The sequence below is a fragment of the Ipomoea nil genome, unplaced genomic scaffold (assembly GCF_001879475.1).
Source record: "Ipomoea nil cultivar Tokyo-kokei standard unplaced genomic scaffold, Asagao_1.1 scaffold1509, whole genome shotgun sequence".
Classification (NCBI taxonomy): Eukaryota; Viridiplantae; Streptophyta; class Magnoliopsida; order Solanales; family Convolvulaceae; genus Ipomoea; species Ipomoea nil.
Window position 1 is genome coordinate 1,505,756 of NW_017617937.1, and position 17,234 is coordinate 1,522,989.

Genomic DNA, 17,234 nt, shown 5'->3' on the forward strand with positions numbered 1-17,234 from the left:
TTTATATGTTGTTTTTCTTTTTTAAAGATTTGCGGTGCATGTACTTATAGAATTATACAGAGCATTACGGAATATACCTTGTTTTGATGGATTCCTAAATTAAGTGTGATTAGGAAAGAGAAATGGATGAAAAAAAACCCTCAAAAATTCTCCAAAATTCTCTAAAATTCTGACAAAATCTTTTAAATAACCTAACAACCACAACCCTCTCTCTTCTTTCCTTCAACACATCAACTTTTTTTTTAAGTGTACTCAGTCCGCCCAAACAGGGGTGAAGTAGTCGATCAATCATGGAAATGCCAAAGGATTATCGGGCACAATAAGATTTAAAAGGACATTCTGAGATATTAGAAGATCTGTTACTAAATTTGTTTGGATTTCATCTTCTTAAAAAAAAAAAAGATTTCATGTTTTAGAAAGAAAAACCAAACTTGATTTAGGAAAGTTTCATAGTCTGAATTTGTAAACTACGAGCATCTTCATATGTGGTTTTTTTCATAATTTTTGAAAAGAACATGACTTGTGTGGAGGAGAGAGAAGATTTGGGTCTTCCTACAATAATGATTTTTTTGTGGGAGCTAGGGGAGAGAAAAGAGAAAAGAGAGGCGCACCAGCGTGCGTGGCCTGCACAGACCATGCCCAGACGAGCACGTGCAGTGCACGCGGGCACGCCCATTTTTTATTTTTATTTTTTTGCGTCTGACCTGTTTTTTTAATTTTTTTTTTCTCTCTTTTTCCTTTTCTCTCCCTCCTCTCTCTCCTAATTAGTGCCTCAAAAACCACACCAAAAAAAAAAAAAAAAAAACACTATTATTGAAGATGCTCTAAGGCTAGCCAAAGTCTTAGAGACCAAAAGCTTGTTAGTAATATTGTGTGTTTTACTAATTTGGTGTTGAGTTGTTTGACCAAAAGCTTCTTGAAACAATCTTGAGGGGAAGCAATTATGAGTTATGAGACTAGTAAAAGTCTTGTTTGGGTAGAAACAATAACGTTGACAAATTGACGTTCAAGTAGGGGGAGTTATTACCCCATGAGCAATGCAGCAAGTTGATTGATGATCAACTTGGGAATTCCGTAGGTTCCGATCTGGTCTCAACTCTCAATGTTGCTGTCGTTGAATGTTCCAGATGTGTCATCCAATTGCCACTGTCCACAACCAAAGCACAGTAAAGTGCAAGTTGCAAGTGCCTAATGGGCCGGGATTCATATTTACAATGTTAGGCCCTATTCACCCTTTTTCAACTGAATTGAAAGCCAGCCAGTGTAAATTGATCAATCGTTATGCGGTGGAACCATACCCACCTTGCAAGGTGGACATGATTTTATGTTTATAATTACTGAACGACTATATGTTTATAATTATAAAGCTATATATTCATAATTTTAGAACTTCATATTCACAATTATTGAATCTCTATATTCATAATTACAGAACTATATGTTCATAATTTTTTAGTTATATATTCATAATTATGAACAGTTCACGATTCCACATCATAATTTTCCTAAATTGATACTTCTTTTTTTTTTTTTTTTACCATTCGAACTTGTGACCTTTGATTTAAAATGGTAATAGTAATGCTATCAAATCACAAGATCAAATAAACCCTAGTACCTAGCTTAGGTTGCCATAGCTAACATGGTCAAATCAAGAAGTTCTTAACAGTAGTTAGCCAATTTGGATGGGGTTACCCCTATTATAACCTTTTTGAATAGACACAAAATCTAGTTCATACTTTTAACAAGGTGATAAGTATTTAGTTTGTCCAGACAATCTCAACTAAGTTGATTAGACAACTAGTTTGATAATTACAAACTTTCAAATTGAATTAACTCTCCGTAAAAACTGCCCAGGGCAACCTAGCTAGACTGGTGTGAGCCACTGCACCCTCAATAGCGACAGCAGGTCTTTTGTAAATCAAAGTATTTAGTTGCTATTCAACATACCTTATCAGACAACCTGCAATGCGGCGACCTGCCTTCAAGTTTTGTTCTGCAAATGATTGACAAAAAAAAAAAAAAAAAAAAAAAAGTCAATAATTTCTCTACTAGAAGTGTAAGTATATATCATATGGCACTGTACGGAGATTGGAGAAAGCTAACAACGTAACCCACTATGCATTAAAATATGCTTAGTGGTGTTACATCCAAGTAGGTGAAATTACATTTTTAATCTCTTAATTATTATATGATAATAATCATTTTAGTCCATCAATTATTGTCATTAAGTTTACGATACCCCATAAATTTTTAAATAAGTTGCAAATTTAGTCTATGAAACAATAGAATCATTAAACTACATTAATAATTTACTTACTTAGTACTTCAGTATTTCATAATTTTTTTTTTTATTCATACCTTCTTATACCTTCTTCAATTTATACACACACATGACATGCCCTAATCATATAAGCTTAGATCTAGCTTTTTTACTAAACAAGTCAGGCTAGGACAATTAGGCAAACCCAAATTAGGCCAAGTTGTAAGTGCTACGACTAGGGATGTCAATTTAGCCCTGAACCAATGGGCTGGCCCAATAAGTCCTAAAAATTGCAGAGCTAAAATTCTAAAAAAATCAATCCAATAAAAAAATAAGCTCATTGGGTTAACCTATGACGCCTTGATAAGGGACCCACCTTTTCCGATCCCACCTCTATTGCTCCTACGACTAAAATTGCAACTTATTTGGAAATTTAGAAGGAATACTAGAACAATAACAACAACAACAAAACAAAACAAAACAAAACAAAAAAAACAAAACAAAACAAAACAAAACCAAAAAAAAAAAAAAAAAAAAACCTTAAATGACTAGCATGGAATAATTGGACTAAAAAATGCAATTCATGCGTAATAATCTATAAACCACAAACAAGAGTTTGACAAAAGGATGTATGTTGACAATAATGGTACTCAAGCCAAGACCTTAACTGCACCACAAAAGCAAGCTCATGAGTAGAAGTTTGACACCAACTTAAGTACCACTCCACAATCTTTTGTGGAGCTGACGTGGTATCGTATCATCATTACCATTCAAATATATATGATAGTCATATACTCTATCTATACGTAATTGACCAGTGACCACACCATTAAGGCCATCAATCTTTCATTCTTTCCCTAGTCTTTGTTAATGCAAATTGAGACTTTAAAATACCAAGATATTCATATATAGATCCTACCCATTGCCTACTAGGATCCAATTAAGCAATAAAGGCATCGCAATGTCTAAAAAAAATCTCCCACCAACTGTTCCAGGATGTGGTATTCTAAAGTTGGTTAAGAACTGCAAGACAAACAATAGTTCATTATAAGTGCATGAAAACTCCCTATTAAAAAAACTATAAGAATATAAAAGAATTGAAGAAGAAAGGTGAAGGATTTCGTACCGATAATGAACCATGTCCTACATCTAAGTATGTCTTGTAAATTGTTGCCATAATTGCAGCCATTCGGGCCACCCCATGAATGATTCCAACTCTCAGTCTTCTTGCTTTTTCATAACTGGGGAAAACACGAAGAGAAGGAGAAATTATATATTTGGGGTGTTTGACAAATAAAGGTTAATCAGTTTGACTAGTTGATAGCTAGTTGTAGAAATATGCATGTTTGGTAAATTAATTAGGTGTTAGTTATGTTAATAGCTGATTACATGCAAAATGACATTTGGGTATATATTTGTTTTGAACAGCTTTTTGAATTTTAGCATTTAGGGTCCGTTTGGAAAGCAGGAAAATGACTTCTGGAAAATGGTTTCTGGAAAATGAGTCATTTTCCAGAAAACATTTTCCTATTCCAGTGTTTGGTTGCATTTGGAAAACTGTTTTGGTGTGTTTGGTTCATTTTCTGAAAAATGAGTAGAATAGTATAATTAAATATTTTATTTTGAATTAAAAATTCATTTTATATTTTTAAAACAAAAAAAAAAAAAAAAAAAAATTGGCTTCCGGTGGAACCCAACTGGGTTCGCCGGAAACCATAGCTATGGTTTCCGGCGGAACCCAGTTGGGTTCGCCGAAAACCATAGCCATGGTTTCCGGCTTGGGTTCCGCCAGAAACCATAGCCATGGTTTCCGGCTTGGGTTCCGCCAGATTTTAAAAAAAAAAAAAAAAAAAAAAAAATAACGAAAGAGAAAGGCGGAAAACGACTTCCGCCCAAATTTGGCGGAAGTCATTTTCCGCCAAATTGGGCTCATTTTCCCCAGTCAACGGAAAATGTTTTCCGTTGACTGAATTTTCCAGGTGTAGCCAAACACCAAAAACTCGGAAAATGACTTTCAGAAGTCATTTTCCGGGTTTCCAAACATAGCCTATTAACCAAATACTCATGGTTTAACCAAGTCAAACAAGTCAAAATTAATCCCGTATTTTTTTTTTAATAAAACCCTCAATTATTAATAAACTCTAATATACACTGTGATCTGTCTTCACTTTTTACCTGAAGGGTTGTTCTCATTTGAACTCACATCTCTTTCTCTCTCTCTATATGTATATATAGTCAACAAAATTAGGAAATCTAATTTACCTTTTTAATGAAGAGGTGATATCTATAGGAATTCCTGACTCAACACTTTGCCTCCAAGCTTTGTCAAGCTCAAGAGCTAGTTGATACCCATCCTGCAATTTAATTATACAGACTAAAGTTTAAAACCCCTTCAATTCACTACTTCTCTAATCAAAATCTAGCCCAACAAGAGGCATGCGTGAATGGCAAATTATGTTGTTGTGGGAACCGTGTCCACCTTGCAGGGTGGACACGGTTCCAAAAATGTTCATAATTATGAATATATAGTTCAAAAAGTATGAACGTATAGTTCTATAATTATGAACATAGAGTTGTGAATATAATTATGAACATATAGTTTTGTAATTATGAATATAGAGATTCAATAATTGTGAATATGAAGTTCAAAAATTATGAATATATAATTCAGTAATTATGAACATTGAATTCTGTAAATATGAATATAGAGTTCAATAATTATGAATATATATAACTTTATAATTATGAACATACAGTTCAGTAATTATGAACATAGAATCGTGTCCAGGTGGACACAGTTCCACAGCATAACAATTGTGCATGAATTGATCCAAGAAACTAAATAACTAAAGGAAGAGGATATATCATATCAGCATAAGATAAAACGAAGTTATATATGGACTTATTACCTCTACGGCCATGCATCCACCTTGACCCAAATTTGGCTGCACCGCATGGATTGAGTCCCCAAGTAAGGTAACACGACCCTTGCTCCAAGTCAAGGATGGTGTTCTATCATAAATGTCGCGTCGAAAAATAGCATCTTCATCCGTAACAACTAATAAATTTATGACATTGTCACACCAACCTTCGAACATTTTTAGCAATCTTTCTTTTTTACCATTTGCCAAATCTACACCACCAGCTGGTTCATAGTGAAAAGCATACCACTGCATTTTCCCTCCACCCACATCGCAAGAAACAAAATATTGTTTGTGGCCTAGAAACACTCGGTACCTTCACAAGATAAATTTAAATTAACCTTTTTTTCCCCAAAATTACTTAAGAAAACTAGACATGATGACAATTCGTGTTTCATGCAGCACATGTTGGTGTCTATATATTTTCTTGATCTGGCTAGGTAAGGAATTAAAAAGTTTAGGCTATACACAAACACAAATACAAATTTGTAATAAGTTGACATGACTGGACACACGACATGTCTCAAGGTACACGTGTTGACACAACATAAATTGATACCGGGAATCATTGGGTTTGTAAGTTTGACTAGTTGATAACATAAATTAATTGATTGTAAAAAGATATTTGGTAAATTAGGTATTATATTTGGTTTCATGACGTATAAAAGATTACGGGTGACTAAATAAAACTAACAAAAGAAATGAGGAGAGAATGTTACAGTAAGGAGATCAGAATGTACCCCACAGTTTGAATATCAGCAGGAACAAAATCTGTGATTCCGGTGTAACATGTATAGCCTGAGTAAGTGGCGTCCTTATGCCCAAACAGATTAGCTCTCACCTAGTATTAATTTGTACAATCAAGAAATTCAGTGAAACGGGATAATCGAACCGAATTAGTCTCACAGTTGACTTAATAATTACAAAATCAATCATTATACTTTGGACCATTAATATAAGGTTTATTATTAGTATACTGAATCTTCATTTTTTGTGTACTGAATGTTCATCTTTATATTACAACAAAAAATAACTTTCAGTATATTAAAAATGAATCTTCAATATACTAAAAATGAACATTTATTCGTGGTCTATAGTATAATTTCACATAATGTTGGGCAATCCACTCCCGAGTTTGACTCCATAAGAAAATTATATATTGACTTTTTATCTTGAATTGGTCAATTATATTAATGATTGTAAATTTTGTCATAAAAAAAAAAAAAAAAATCGGTGAAAGATACAATACCTTAGACCATATTCCATCAGCACCAACTAGAAGATCACCTTCGTGTTGCTGCCCATTCTCAAGAACAACAGTAACCTAAACAACAAATGAAATTAAACTCGATTGAAGAAAAAGGTAAAATCTCATTGCTTCATGGATAAAAATTCGTGAGACATGAAACTAGCTCGATCACTCAAAGAAAATTTTTAAGAGAGGTACTTTCTTATCAATTAAATTTTTAAGAAAATATTTTCAATGAATGCATTTGATGAGAATAATTTTACGGAAAAAATTAATTAACATGTTTGATGTTACTATAAAAAAAAAAAAGAATTAAATTATCTAGAAAATTAAATAAGATGTTTGGTTCGATTGAGCTTTCCTAAGATTTTTTTTTTTTTTTTAAATATCTAACATATTCTTACTATATACAAACATTAATAAATAAACCTAACAAATTATTGAGAGTTAAAAAAAAATCACTTATAAATTAATATACTTCCAAAAAATTTCAATCTGCAACAAAAATATTCAAAATACAAAATAGTATGCATATAAAAAGTGTTGATAGAGACAATTTTTGTTAAAGTGTTATAATATTTCGCAATGGTTTGGAGAGACAAATGTTTTATATTTAATTAAAGTTTGATGGTACCTTATTTCCTTCATCCTTGAAGTTGACCACATTACTTGTATTCATGATAGTATCCTCTCCTATGGCACATGCGAAGATCTGTTGCAAAGCCATGCGGCTGATAACTCTTGTCACTGGAAGTCCCCGTTCGGCTGCAGGACTGAATATATCAAGCTTCACATACCTGATAAACAACAATCATTATAATATGTTTAACGAGAAAAATCCACAATCATTATGTATCTTTGTCATTTTCTGATCCTAACTAGTAAAGACTATGGCCATGTTTGATAAAATAGTTAGTTGATTTTTTACTTATTTGACCACTATTAATTGGTTAATTAGCTTTCTGTAATTTTAAAATGCTAAAATTAAAAAAAAAAAAGCTTCTCAAAGCAACTTTTTCAATTAGCTTTTTGAAAAAAAATAATTATACCAAGCAGCTAACAACTAATTTACCAAGTACTTTTCTATAATCAGCTAATGTTATCAACTAGTTATACTCCTAATTAACCCAATCAGCTATCAGCTCTAGCTAACCGCCATTTACTAAACACGCCTATAAAAATAATAAACCAGCTGAAAAAGAGTTAAACTTGTAATAACTATTTTGTGTTGCAGAAAAAGCACAGAAAATCTAAAGGTGTAAACAAGTCGTCTAATCAGCTCACCAGTTTCCAGAAACGCCATCAACCAAACCATTAACTCTGTCACCAGTGATGCAGCCAGCAGTGATGATCTCCTCAGCAACGTCCATATCAATGGCCTCCAAAGCAGCCAAAGCATTGCTCTGTAGCTGAATTGGACCTCGGAACTCACCCTCCCCTCTGATAGCACTCAAATCCTTCTCAAAAACCACCACCTCAAACCCCTTCTTCTTCGCCGCCAACGCGAAAACCAGACCTCCAACCCCCCCACCAGCCACCAGTATCTTCAGCTTCCTCTTTGATGCAGCTTTAGAGTCCCCAGAAGAAGCCTTCACTCTTGTCAGCCCATTTTCATGGCTTCTCAAACTGCAGCCACTGCGCAAACAAGAACAAAACTCTGCTTCGGATTCTCTATGCACCAAAAAAGGAAACTGGGTTCTCCAAAACAATGCACTTGGGGTATGAATTGAAGTGTACAACACAGATGAATTCATTTTTTTCCTGGAAAAAAGAAAGCCCAAGTTTCGATCTTTCCCGTGTATAAATGCTCTGAGGGTCAGTGAGTTCAAGAATACTTTTTTTAGGTTTTCGTCCAAAATAATAGCATCCAAGAAAAATTAAATAAGCCATATTTGTGACTAATTAAAAGATATTATTGCAGTCCATGTTAATTATGAATTACATTTACCATATTACTCAAATACTAAAAGCATAATTTTTTTCTTGAATAATCATCTAATGACTGAATTCCACGTCTAATGGATTAAAAGTATCAATTAATACTTGCTTATTGCGGTATTGTGGAAGTTTGGTTATTATCGAGAACATTGGTATATTAGGCTTGGATTGGGTTCTTCTGCGCATTGAGTCTTGAAATTAGATTAACTCAATTTACCTTTTCATTGATCTGTGACATGTTTAATGAGATTCAATATACAATCCAGCAAAATTGAAAATATTGAGTTATAAAAAAAAATAGTGATCTGATACAAAAAATTGACGTGTCAAAGCGATATATAACCATATCGTGTATGGCTACGGACAATAACTGTGTGGATCACGGTTCAAAAATGACATTATTTTGTGTAATTTTTTTCACGCAATCCACTATAATATATATTTTTATAACTCATAATGTACATTATCCTAACTCATAAAGTATATTATCTTACTCCAAAAGTTTCATTATTCTCACACATAATGTACATTATTTTAACACATAAAGTACATTATTCTAACACATGATGTATATTATTCTAACACATAAAATACATTATTCTAACTCGTAACGTACATTATTCAAACTCATAAAATTTATCAACATCATTTTAAACAACGATCCACATAACTATGTGAACCACGATCCACACAATAATTTGACAGCTACAGACAAAAAGTACTGCTCAATAGTCAATAACATACTGAAAATGTTTTTGACGTCCCGTCACGGGAGTTTTGCTCATTGATCACGTTGTTGTAAATTATCGGCCTAAAGTCTTATCTTTTTCTTTTCTCTTTTTTTTTTTTTTTAAATATATATATTCCAAGTCATGATTTATGAGGAGATAAATAAAGTCAAATTAATTTCAAAATTTAATGTCAAATTATATATTTATGCGTAAAAAGACTCTCAATCCAAACCTTTAATATTCGTGACAGCAATCAAACTCTCACATTACCGTTGAAAGAAAATTTTAAGTGAAACTTATCATCTACTATACCAATGTTTTTAGTTTTTTATTCTCTTTTACTTTTCCTCTCCCATTGCATATAGAAAAAAAATTATAATTCGTAATAATCATGACATCCATATCACTCAAGCCTCAAAACAAGATGAGTCTTAACACTTTTAGGGTTGAGAATTCAACCTTTTGGAAGAAGATGAGTCTTAACAAGAGTTGTTACGTTGTTAGATTAACACTGAAACTACCGCCATCACACGAGAGATGAGAGGTTACGTTGCCTTAATCATTTTTTCTGTTGACTCTTAGGGGGCGTTTGGTTCACGAAATCTTGGATTACCCCAGGTAATAGGATTACCTCCTGTAAGGTAATGTGAGATTTTGGGAATGTAAGATTATCTTATGTGTTTGGTTTGGATGGTGTAATATAATATTACCTTGTTTGGTTCAGGGTTATATTTTAGATTATATGAATCAATTTACAATAATGTCCTCAGTAATATATATATATATATATATATATATATATATATATATATATATATATATATATATATATATATATATATATAATGTCCGTGTATTTATTTATATCTATGAATGTATATATCAAAGCTTAAATATTAAAAAAATTAAATATATAAATATACACATATGTGTATTTGATTATATAAATATATATTAATTTCATTATTATTATTATTATTATTATTATTATTATATTATTATTATTATTATTATTATTATTATTATTATTATTATTATTAGTTAACAAGGGCAAAGTTGGAATAATTCAAGGTAATCTAAGATTACCTAAAAAAATGGAGGTAATCACATTACCGCCACATCAGCTTTGAGGTAATATGACATTACCTGGTAATCTCATAACTTGAACCAATATAACATTACCAGACCCAGATTACCTAGGTAATCTAAGATGACCCGAACCAAACGCCCCCTTAGGGTATGTTTGGTTCGCACAAAGGGAAACGAAATCAGAATGATAATTAAATACATAGTTGGCAATGGTAATTGGTTTTGATAAAAATATTTTGCATGTTTGGTAGTATGGTAGAATTTAAATGATTACCAATATTGATGTTTGGTTATGTATAACCCTATAAAATGAATAAATGTTTTAAAAATACAAAAAAAAAAATTAAGACAATTGATTCTAATACAATGACATCCAAAGCACTAATATGAACAAACAACAAATCTAAAAGCACTAATCCAAACTTAAAAATTAAATCAATTACCAATAAGATGGAATGATGCCTATTTTTAATTAGGGAATAGAGTTTTTAATTGAATGGGTAATTAAATTCTATAATTGTATTTTAAAAAGTTGTTAGCAAATAATTATTAAGAGTGTGTTTGGTTCATGAGTTTACACACTATGGGAATCATGGTGTTTGGTTGACTCACATAGATGTCCTAATCATAGCATAACTCTCTATTGCATTGTTTATTACGAATCCTATGGAGCCTCTAAACATTTTACTTTCTCGCAACTAATTAATAATCTGTCAAGCATTTTGTGCTCAGAAAGCATATAGTGAATCTTTCATATGAGATGTCATGAGATCGAGCCTCAGTAGAGGTGATGTTGATTTTTTGTGCTTTAACAGGAAAAAGTAATAATCTGATGTGTATCACTCTCACTCCACTATAGTCTGTACCCGTGGCAAGAAAATTATAGTTTGTCTATCAGTCAGTTTTGATTAAATAGTTTTTGTAACAATTTTTATTGTACAAAACACTAAAATTTGAAAAGATGTTCAAAACAGTTGTTTCGATACACTTTTTGATAAAGTCATTTTATATGTAGCAGTTATCAGCTAAGAGTTAATTTTTCAAACATCTTTCTACAATCCACTAATGCTATCAACTAGTCAAACTCACTAACCTAATCAACTAATAACTATCAATTAACAACTATTTGCGAAACATTCCTTTATTATTTGGTGAGTTTTAGACAAATGGAAAAGAAATAAATAGTCTAATGAGCAAAATATCTTAAATATAATAATTATTTTTTAGATAGTATGACGTTAGAGAAAATCTCTAGTAGCAATAAGATGGTGGAATAGTAAAAATTTGAAGGCTCAATTCACAACTAACACATAAGAGTTGATCTGTTCAAAAGAGGCGAATAGTTATAATTCTTGAATGTTCAAACAATAAATTAAATATAACATATTATACCATTTTTAATGTTCTCATTGTGTTATATATATAGATGTATAGATATAGATATAGTTATAGATATAGATTTAGGATAATATGAGAACACTTGCTTAAGTGAGAATGTGAGAACAAATCGTGTGCATTCATCTAATTAATATTTTTTAATGGTCTAGATTAGATTAAGTGTGTGCGAACGCGAATTAAATGTGTGCAAACGCGATTAAGTGTGTTTGAACACATTTAATTCGCATTCGCACACACTTAATCTAATCTAGACCACTACAAAATATACACTTAATCTAATATAGACCATTACAAAATATTATATGGATGCACACGTTTGTTCTCACGTTCTCATTGGATGCACTATCTGTTCATAACTACTTTCTCAACTTACTGAAGCACAAATAGTCAATACTGCTTCTACTGAGGCTCGAAACACCTTCTATATGGGAGTCCAACTTGGTGCCATTAGACCCATAAGACAAATTATTGTATAGACCATGGTCCACATAATATTGTATAGACCATAAAAGAAAGTACATTTTTAATGTACTAAAAATACATTATTTGTATACTGAATGAACATTATATATAATAATATATTTTTTCTGAAAACAAAGTACATTATTTGTGTACTAAATGTACATTATTTTATAATATACAAAATATAGTCCATACAACTTGTGTGAACAATAATAATTAGACCACAAGGTCTTGACTCATTGTGTTATATTTTAGTCATCATTATTTGTATAAATATATTTGGTGAGATAAGATTCATTTAGTCAAACTTGGGTTGGATTTAATCGACTTTTAGTTTGGTTCGTTAATAGCATGGTAAATCCACATTCACTATTTAATGATATGTGTCATATAGTCATAGGCCTTCCTTCCAAAGTCTTAATATAGGAAAAGTATCATGTGCAACATTTCTCACATAATATAAATACCACTACTATTCAATGGTGCACATTAATTTCACATTTTACATGCAAGATGTATTGTGTGCAACGTCTCATCATACAAGAGAGGTATCTTGTACAACAAAATCGATTAAGAGAATATAATAGAAATCAAATTCATAACTTTTTAACACGAAAATTATGATTCATTAATTTTAAAATCTGAATATAAATTTATGATTATCGGTACGTATTTAACTTGATGGTTCACTATGCACACTATTTGGAGGAAGAATATAAGTTTATTGTGTAAGAGAGGGTGATAATAAGTAGTTTCATTCAAACATCCTTCCCCATACATAGTCAAACATTTCATCCCAAAAGTAAATATTTTCTTGATGAGAATTGAGAGGTACGAGAATCCAATTTTAGGCGAAAACAGAGACAGGAACCAAAATTCGCATTTACGTATCTTTCTCTCTTTATTCGTGCAGAGGGTGCGAGAGAGCGTAATAAGTTATGCAGGTAGGCATGCAATTCTCTTTCTCGCTGTTTCTTTTTCTTTCCTCTCAACTCATAACAAAATTGGTTGCAGGGGCAGGCGGCCATTTTTGTTCTGATAGAACTTCTCCCCTTCATCGCCGTTTCTTTACTCCGATCATCTTCTTCTCTCACGGTCTCTTTAAATTTCCTTTCTTTCTGTTCCCCATGCAATTCCTGCCGAAATTGAGGCGAGATTAATATTTTTTTGCTTTTGGAATATATACCAGATTGGAGAAACGTGTTCGACTTCAAGCAATAACTGCAATGAAGGCTTTATCTGTTCCACCTGCCCTGCAAATGGAAATACCCGTCCCAGATGCTCTCGCGTTCAACCCACCAATCCCACCTCAAAGGTAGTTTTTTTTTTTTTTTTGGGTTAAATTTCTTCCATTTTCTGGGATTTTGATTTGATTTTTCTTCTGGGTTTGGGTTGAAAAGGTCAAAGGGCTGCCATTCAACAAGTATTCATGGTTGACGACTCACAATTCGTTCGCGTTGTCCGGGTCGAAGTCAGAGCTCGGGTCTGATATTATTACTCCGACCAACCAAGAGGATACCGTCACCGCTCAGCTCGAGGTCCGTCAATATTTAATTCATATAATATCTTATTTAAGGTGTTTACTTGGATTTGATGAGATTTGTGTTATCAACTTGGTCCGTCAATGATTTTTTCAACATTACTAATAATTAATTTACCAAATATCTTTCTACAATCAGCTAATGTTATCAACTAATCAAACCTACTAGCCCAATTAGCTAACAACTATTTACTAAACACTCCTTTATCTAGTGTTTGTGGGATATAAGGAGGGGGAAGGGGAAGGGGTGGTTTCAAATTTGTTTATGTTATATTGTTATCTAACATCTAAATTATACTATACTATCATATTTTATTTTGAAGAAAAAATGCCACTTAACTGAAGTGCTCCATTTTTTTGCGTTTGTAGAATGGGGTTCGAGGACTTATGCTTGATATGTACGACTTCAACGATGACATCTGGTTGTGTCACTCATTTGGAGGGAAATGCCTCAACGTTACATCATTTGTAAGTTTGTTGATGGTCTTAGTAGCATTTATTTACCGAAATACAAACGAACAAATGTTTTTCTCATTGCCTTTTCCTTGTTCTTTCGTTCTTACCTTGTTCATTCCAGCAACCTGCTATTATCGTGCTGAAAGAAATTCAAGTGTTTCTTGAAGAAAACCCGTCTGAAATTGTCACTATCTTCATCGAGGACTATGTGACATCTCCACAAGGATTGACAAAGGTTTTTGATGCGTCTGGTCTTAGCGAGTACTGGTTTCCAGTGTCTCAAATGCCCCAAAAGGGCGAGGATTGGCCTTTGGTGGATGATATGGTCGAGCAGAATCAGCGGCTCGTGGTCTTTACATCTAAAGAGGCTAAGGAGGTTTCTGAGGGTATTGCTTACGAATGGAGATACGTAGTGGAAAACCAGTGTGAGTTTCACGCCAATATAACATTTTGCTTCACTACTGGAAATTATGGAATTTCTGACCACCTGAAAGTGTTCTTGAGTGGTCGGAAATAGCAATAAAGGTTTTTTCCGGATACCAAAAGTGGTCGGAACAAGGCTTTCGACTTGATTTAAGATCACTTTCAGGTGGTCGGAAATTCCATAATTTCCAGCCGTGGTTTCTCAAATGCCTGTCTAGGCAAATTCTTTGGGGGAATGTGGGCAAACAATGTCCTAGTTTGAACTCTCTTTTTATATGATTGATATACATTTTTATGATTGCCATTTTAGACGAAGGTATATGCACATTTCAAGCATGTAGATCGAGCTTCTAATGCTAATTACTATTTGGTTTTTTGACGTTTTAACACCATATTTGTATGCATTGCAGATGGAAACGATGGAATGCGATCCGGTTCCTGTCCAAGCCGTTCCGAATCGCTTCCTATGAATACACAAACAATATCATTGGTTCTTCAGAACTATTTTCCAGACAACCCCAATGTGACAGCATCATGTGTTGACAATTCTGCTGCACTACTTAGTACGATGGATATCTGTTATGAAGCAGCTGGAAACCGTTGGCCAAATTTCGTTGCAGTCGATTTTTACATGGTATAAGGCCAATAGAAGTGCATGCTCTTCCTTTTCTTTGTTGGGTGACTTTTCTCAGGAACGAGTATGATGTTATTTGTGGCTATCGAGGGTAAGAAAAAACCCGAAAAAAAGAAAAACTTTCCCTAATGTTATATCCATACTTTTGCAGAGGAATGATGGTGGTGGTGTGGCAGAAGCTGTGGATCGAGTAAATGGCCGTTTGACTTGTAACTGTGAGAGTATTGCATATTGCAAGGTTTGTTAATACACCTTGTTGATCATAATAAATGCGCAATTCTACTATCAGCTTAAACTTTTAGTTGAAACGAAACACATCTTTCAGTATTGACGTGAATTTTGTCCATTGTAAACAGTCAAATGGTTCATCTACCACATGTGAAATGCCTGAGCTCTTTCCTCCCCCACCGGCACAGTTAACGCCTGAATCAACATCGACAAATCCCATCAACGATTCTCCAATATGCAGATCGCTGCAGCTTCAGTGGTTGATTGTGACGATTTTCGCTGTAACTCTCTTACTGGGGTCGTAAATTGCAGTGGTTTTACTTGCCACCAACCATGGAAGTCTATACAGTTATACACGTTGAGCTGCATCAAAGCAGGAAAGTCACACATTCTTTGGTATTCACTTGTTAGATTTTTGTTGTTCTCACAAACTCACTGTTGTATGTTTATGGCCTGTGTAATGTATTGAATATAATTAGAAACAGTACATATTAAGTATTGATAGTGGAAGTGATATACTTTTTTAGATCTTGTTGTGACATTATCTTTCTTTTTGGTTCATTTTATATGTTGGGTTTGTTTAACTAGACATGATTAAATTGTATAATGTGATTTTCTTGGTAATATTTAATTTAGTGTTAGTATATCGACTAACATTAATTTAGTTGAAACTACATGGTATTAGATACCCAAAAAAGTTTGAATATTTTGATAATTTTAGAATACCTTAAATATGATATATGGAATTTTTTTTTCCTTTCTCATAAGAGTAACTCCAACAATATTAATTTTTGCTAAAAAAATTTAATATCAATACTGTCAATAAGGAAATAGAGAAGGAAATAGAGTAAAGAAAAAAAAAAAAAATGAACCATATCCTTTTATGTGTCTATTGGTGTGTAGAAGGCGCGCAAAAACTCAAAAAGGAAAAATAACAACCATTCAAGCACAAAAAAGAATTGAAGAAAAAATTTCAATTATCGAGATTGTTCTTAGAGGTTTGAGTTTGAAATGTGCTCAGTGCATGTATAAATGTACAATTTAATATTGATGAGTCTCAACACTAAATTAATTCATTTTACATCATTATAGGTTTAGGGGTGAGTTCATGCGTAATCCACGCGAAACCGGAAAATGTTGATTATAATAAAAAGTCCAATAATGGGGTTAATAAGTTAAACTTTTCAATACAAATATGATTTGTAAACAAATTGATCAAATGAATTTTTAGTTGGATATTGAAATTCAATTTATTTGTGAATTATAAACTCTAGAATTTGCTTTTAATTTGCGTGTAGAACATTTTCTTTAATTTTTGTGTAAAATATTTTGTATAAATCTTCTCCATCCTACTATTTTCTTCGTGTTTTCGGGTGTCGAAATTTTCTTTATTTACGGTCAAATAATTGTCATAAAATGTCCTATAGATCTTCTATGTGTGTCTTTCTACATTATCCTGAGTCATTTCGGGATTATAGGTGCATTGACTTACAAACTACTAGGAATGTTTTGCAGCCACCACATGCTCCTCAAATCACTCCATGGGCAGAATCCATCATACAACATAGTCTGTCGGCGCATCCGCAATAATAACTGGCGGGAGGGGAGCTCCTACCAGACCAGCCCGCGAGTACCGCACGGGACCATCACGCGGGAGGCGAACTCCCGCCATACCTGCCCACAGGTACTACTGGGCAGCAGATTGACGCACTTCAGATACTGTCGTCACTCGACCAGGGGGTGTTCGCGAGGAAAGCCAGTAAAATCTACCACTCCGACACACACTATGGAGACTCGCAGTAGATCTCAGGCACCACCACAACTTTGAGTGCTCAGATTTGTCCCCCATATCTTGTTTGTTACACTCGGGCAATAAAATATCTAGAGTGGCATGAGACTATCAGA

At 33.1% G+C, this 17,234-nt stretch overlaps 2 protein-coding genes across 2 annotated transcripts; one reads left to right on the forward strand and one right to left on the reverse strand.

Moving 5' to 3' along the window:
- Positions 1-1,885: 1,885 nt before the first annotated feature.
- LOC109189029 (zeaxanthin epoxidase, chloroplastic-like) lies at positions 1,886-8,247 on the reverse strand. Its single transcript, XM_019339724.1, has 9 exons — positions 7,715-8,247; positions 7,065-7,227; positions 6,431-6,505; positions 5,922-6,022; positions 5,170-5,497; positions 4,523-4,614; positions 3,387-3,501; positions 3,180-3,283; positions 1,886-1,993 (listed from the first exon to the last, which is right to left on the reverse strand). Exons 1-9 carry the CDS (start codon positions 8,182-8,184, stop codon positions 1,939-1,941), a joined length of 1,503 nt encoding a protein of 500 aa, XP_019195269.1. The 5' UTR covers positions 8,185-8,247; the 3' UTR covers positions 1,886-1,938.
- A 4,584-nt stretch (positions 8,248-12,831) lies between these two features.
- LOC109189030 (PI-PLC X domain-containing protein At5g67130-like) lies at positions 12,832-15,887 on the forward strand. Its single transcript, XM_019339725.1, has 9 exons — positions 12,832-12,992; positions 13,063-13,143; positions 13,238-13,363; positions 13,449-13,586; positions 13,958-14,056; positions 14,166-14,469; positions 14,878-15,101; positions 15,253-15,339; positions 15,458-15,887. The coding sequence occupies exons 1-9, from the start codon at positions 12,987-12,989 to the stop codon at positions 15,632-15,634; spliced, it is 1,242 nt and encodes a 413-aa protein (XP_019195270.1). The 5' UTR covers positions 12,832-12,986; the 3' UTR covers positions 15,635-15,887.
- The last annotated feature ends 1,347 nt before the right edge of the window (positions 15,888-17,234 follow it).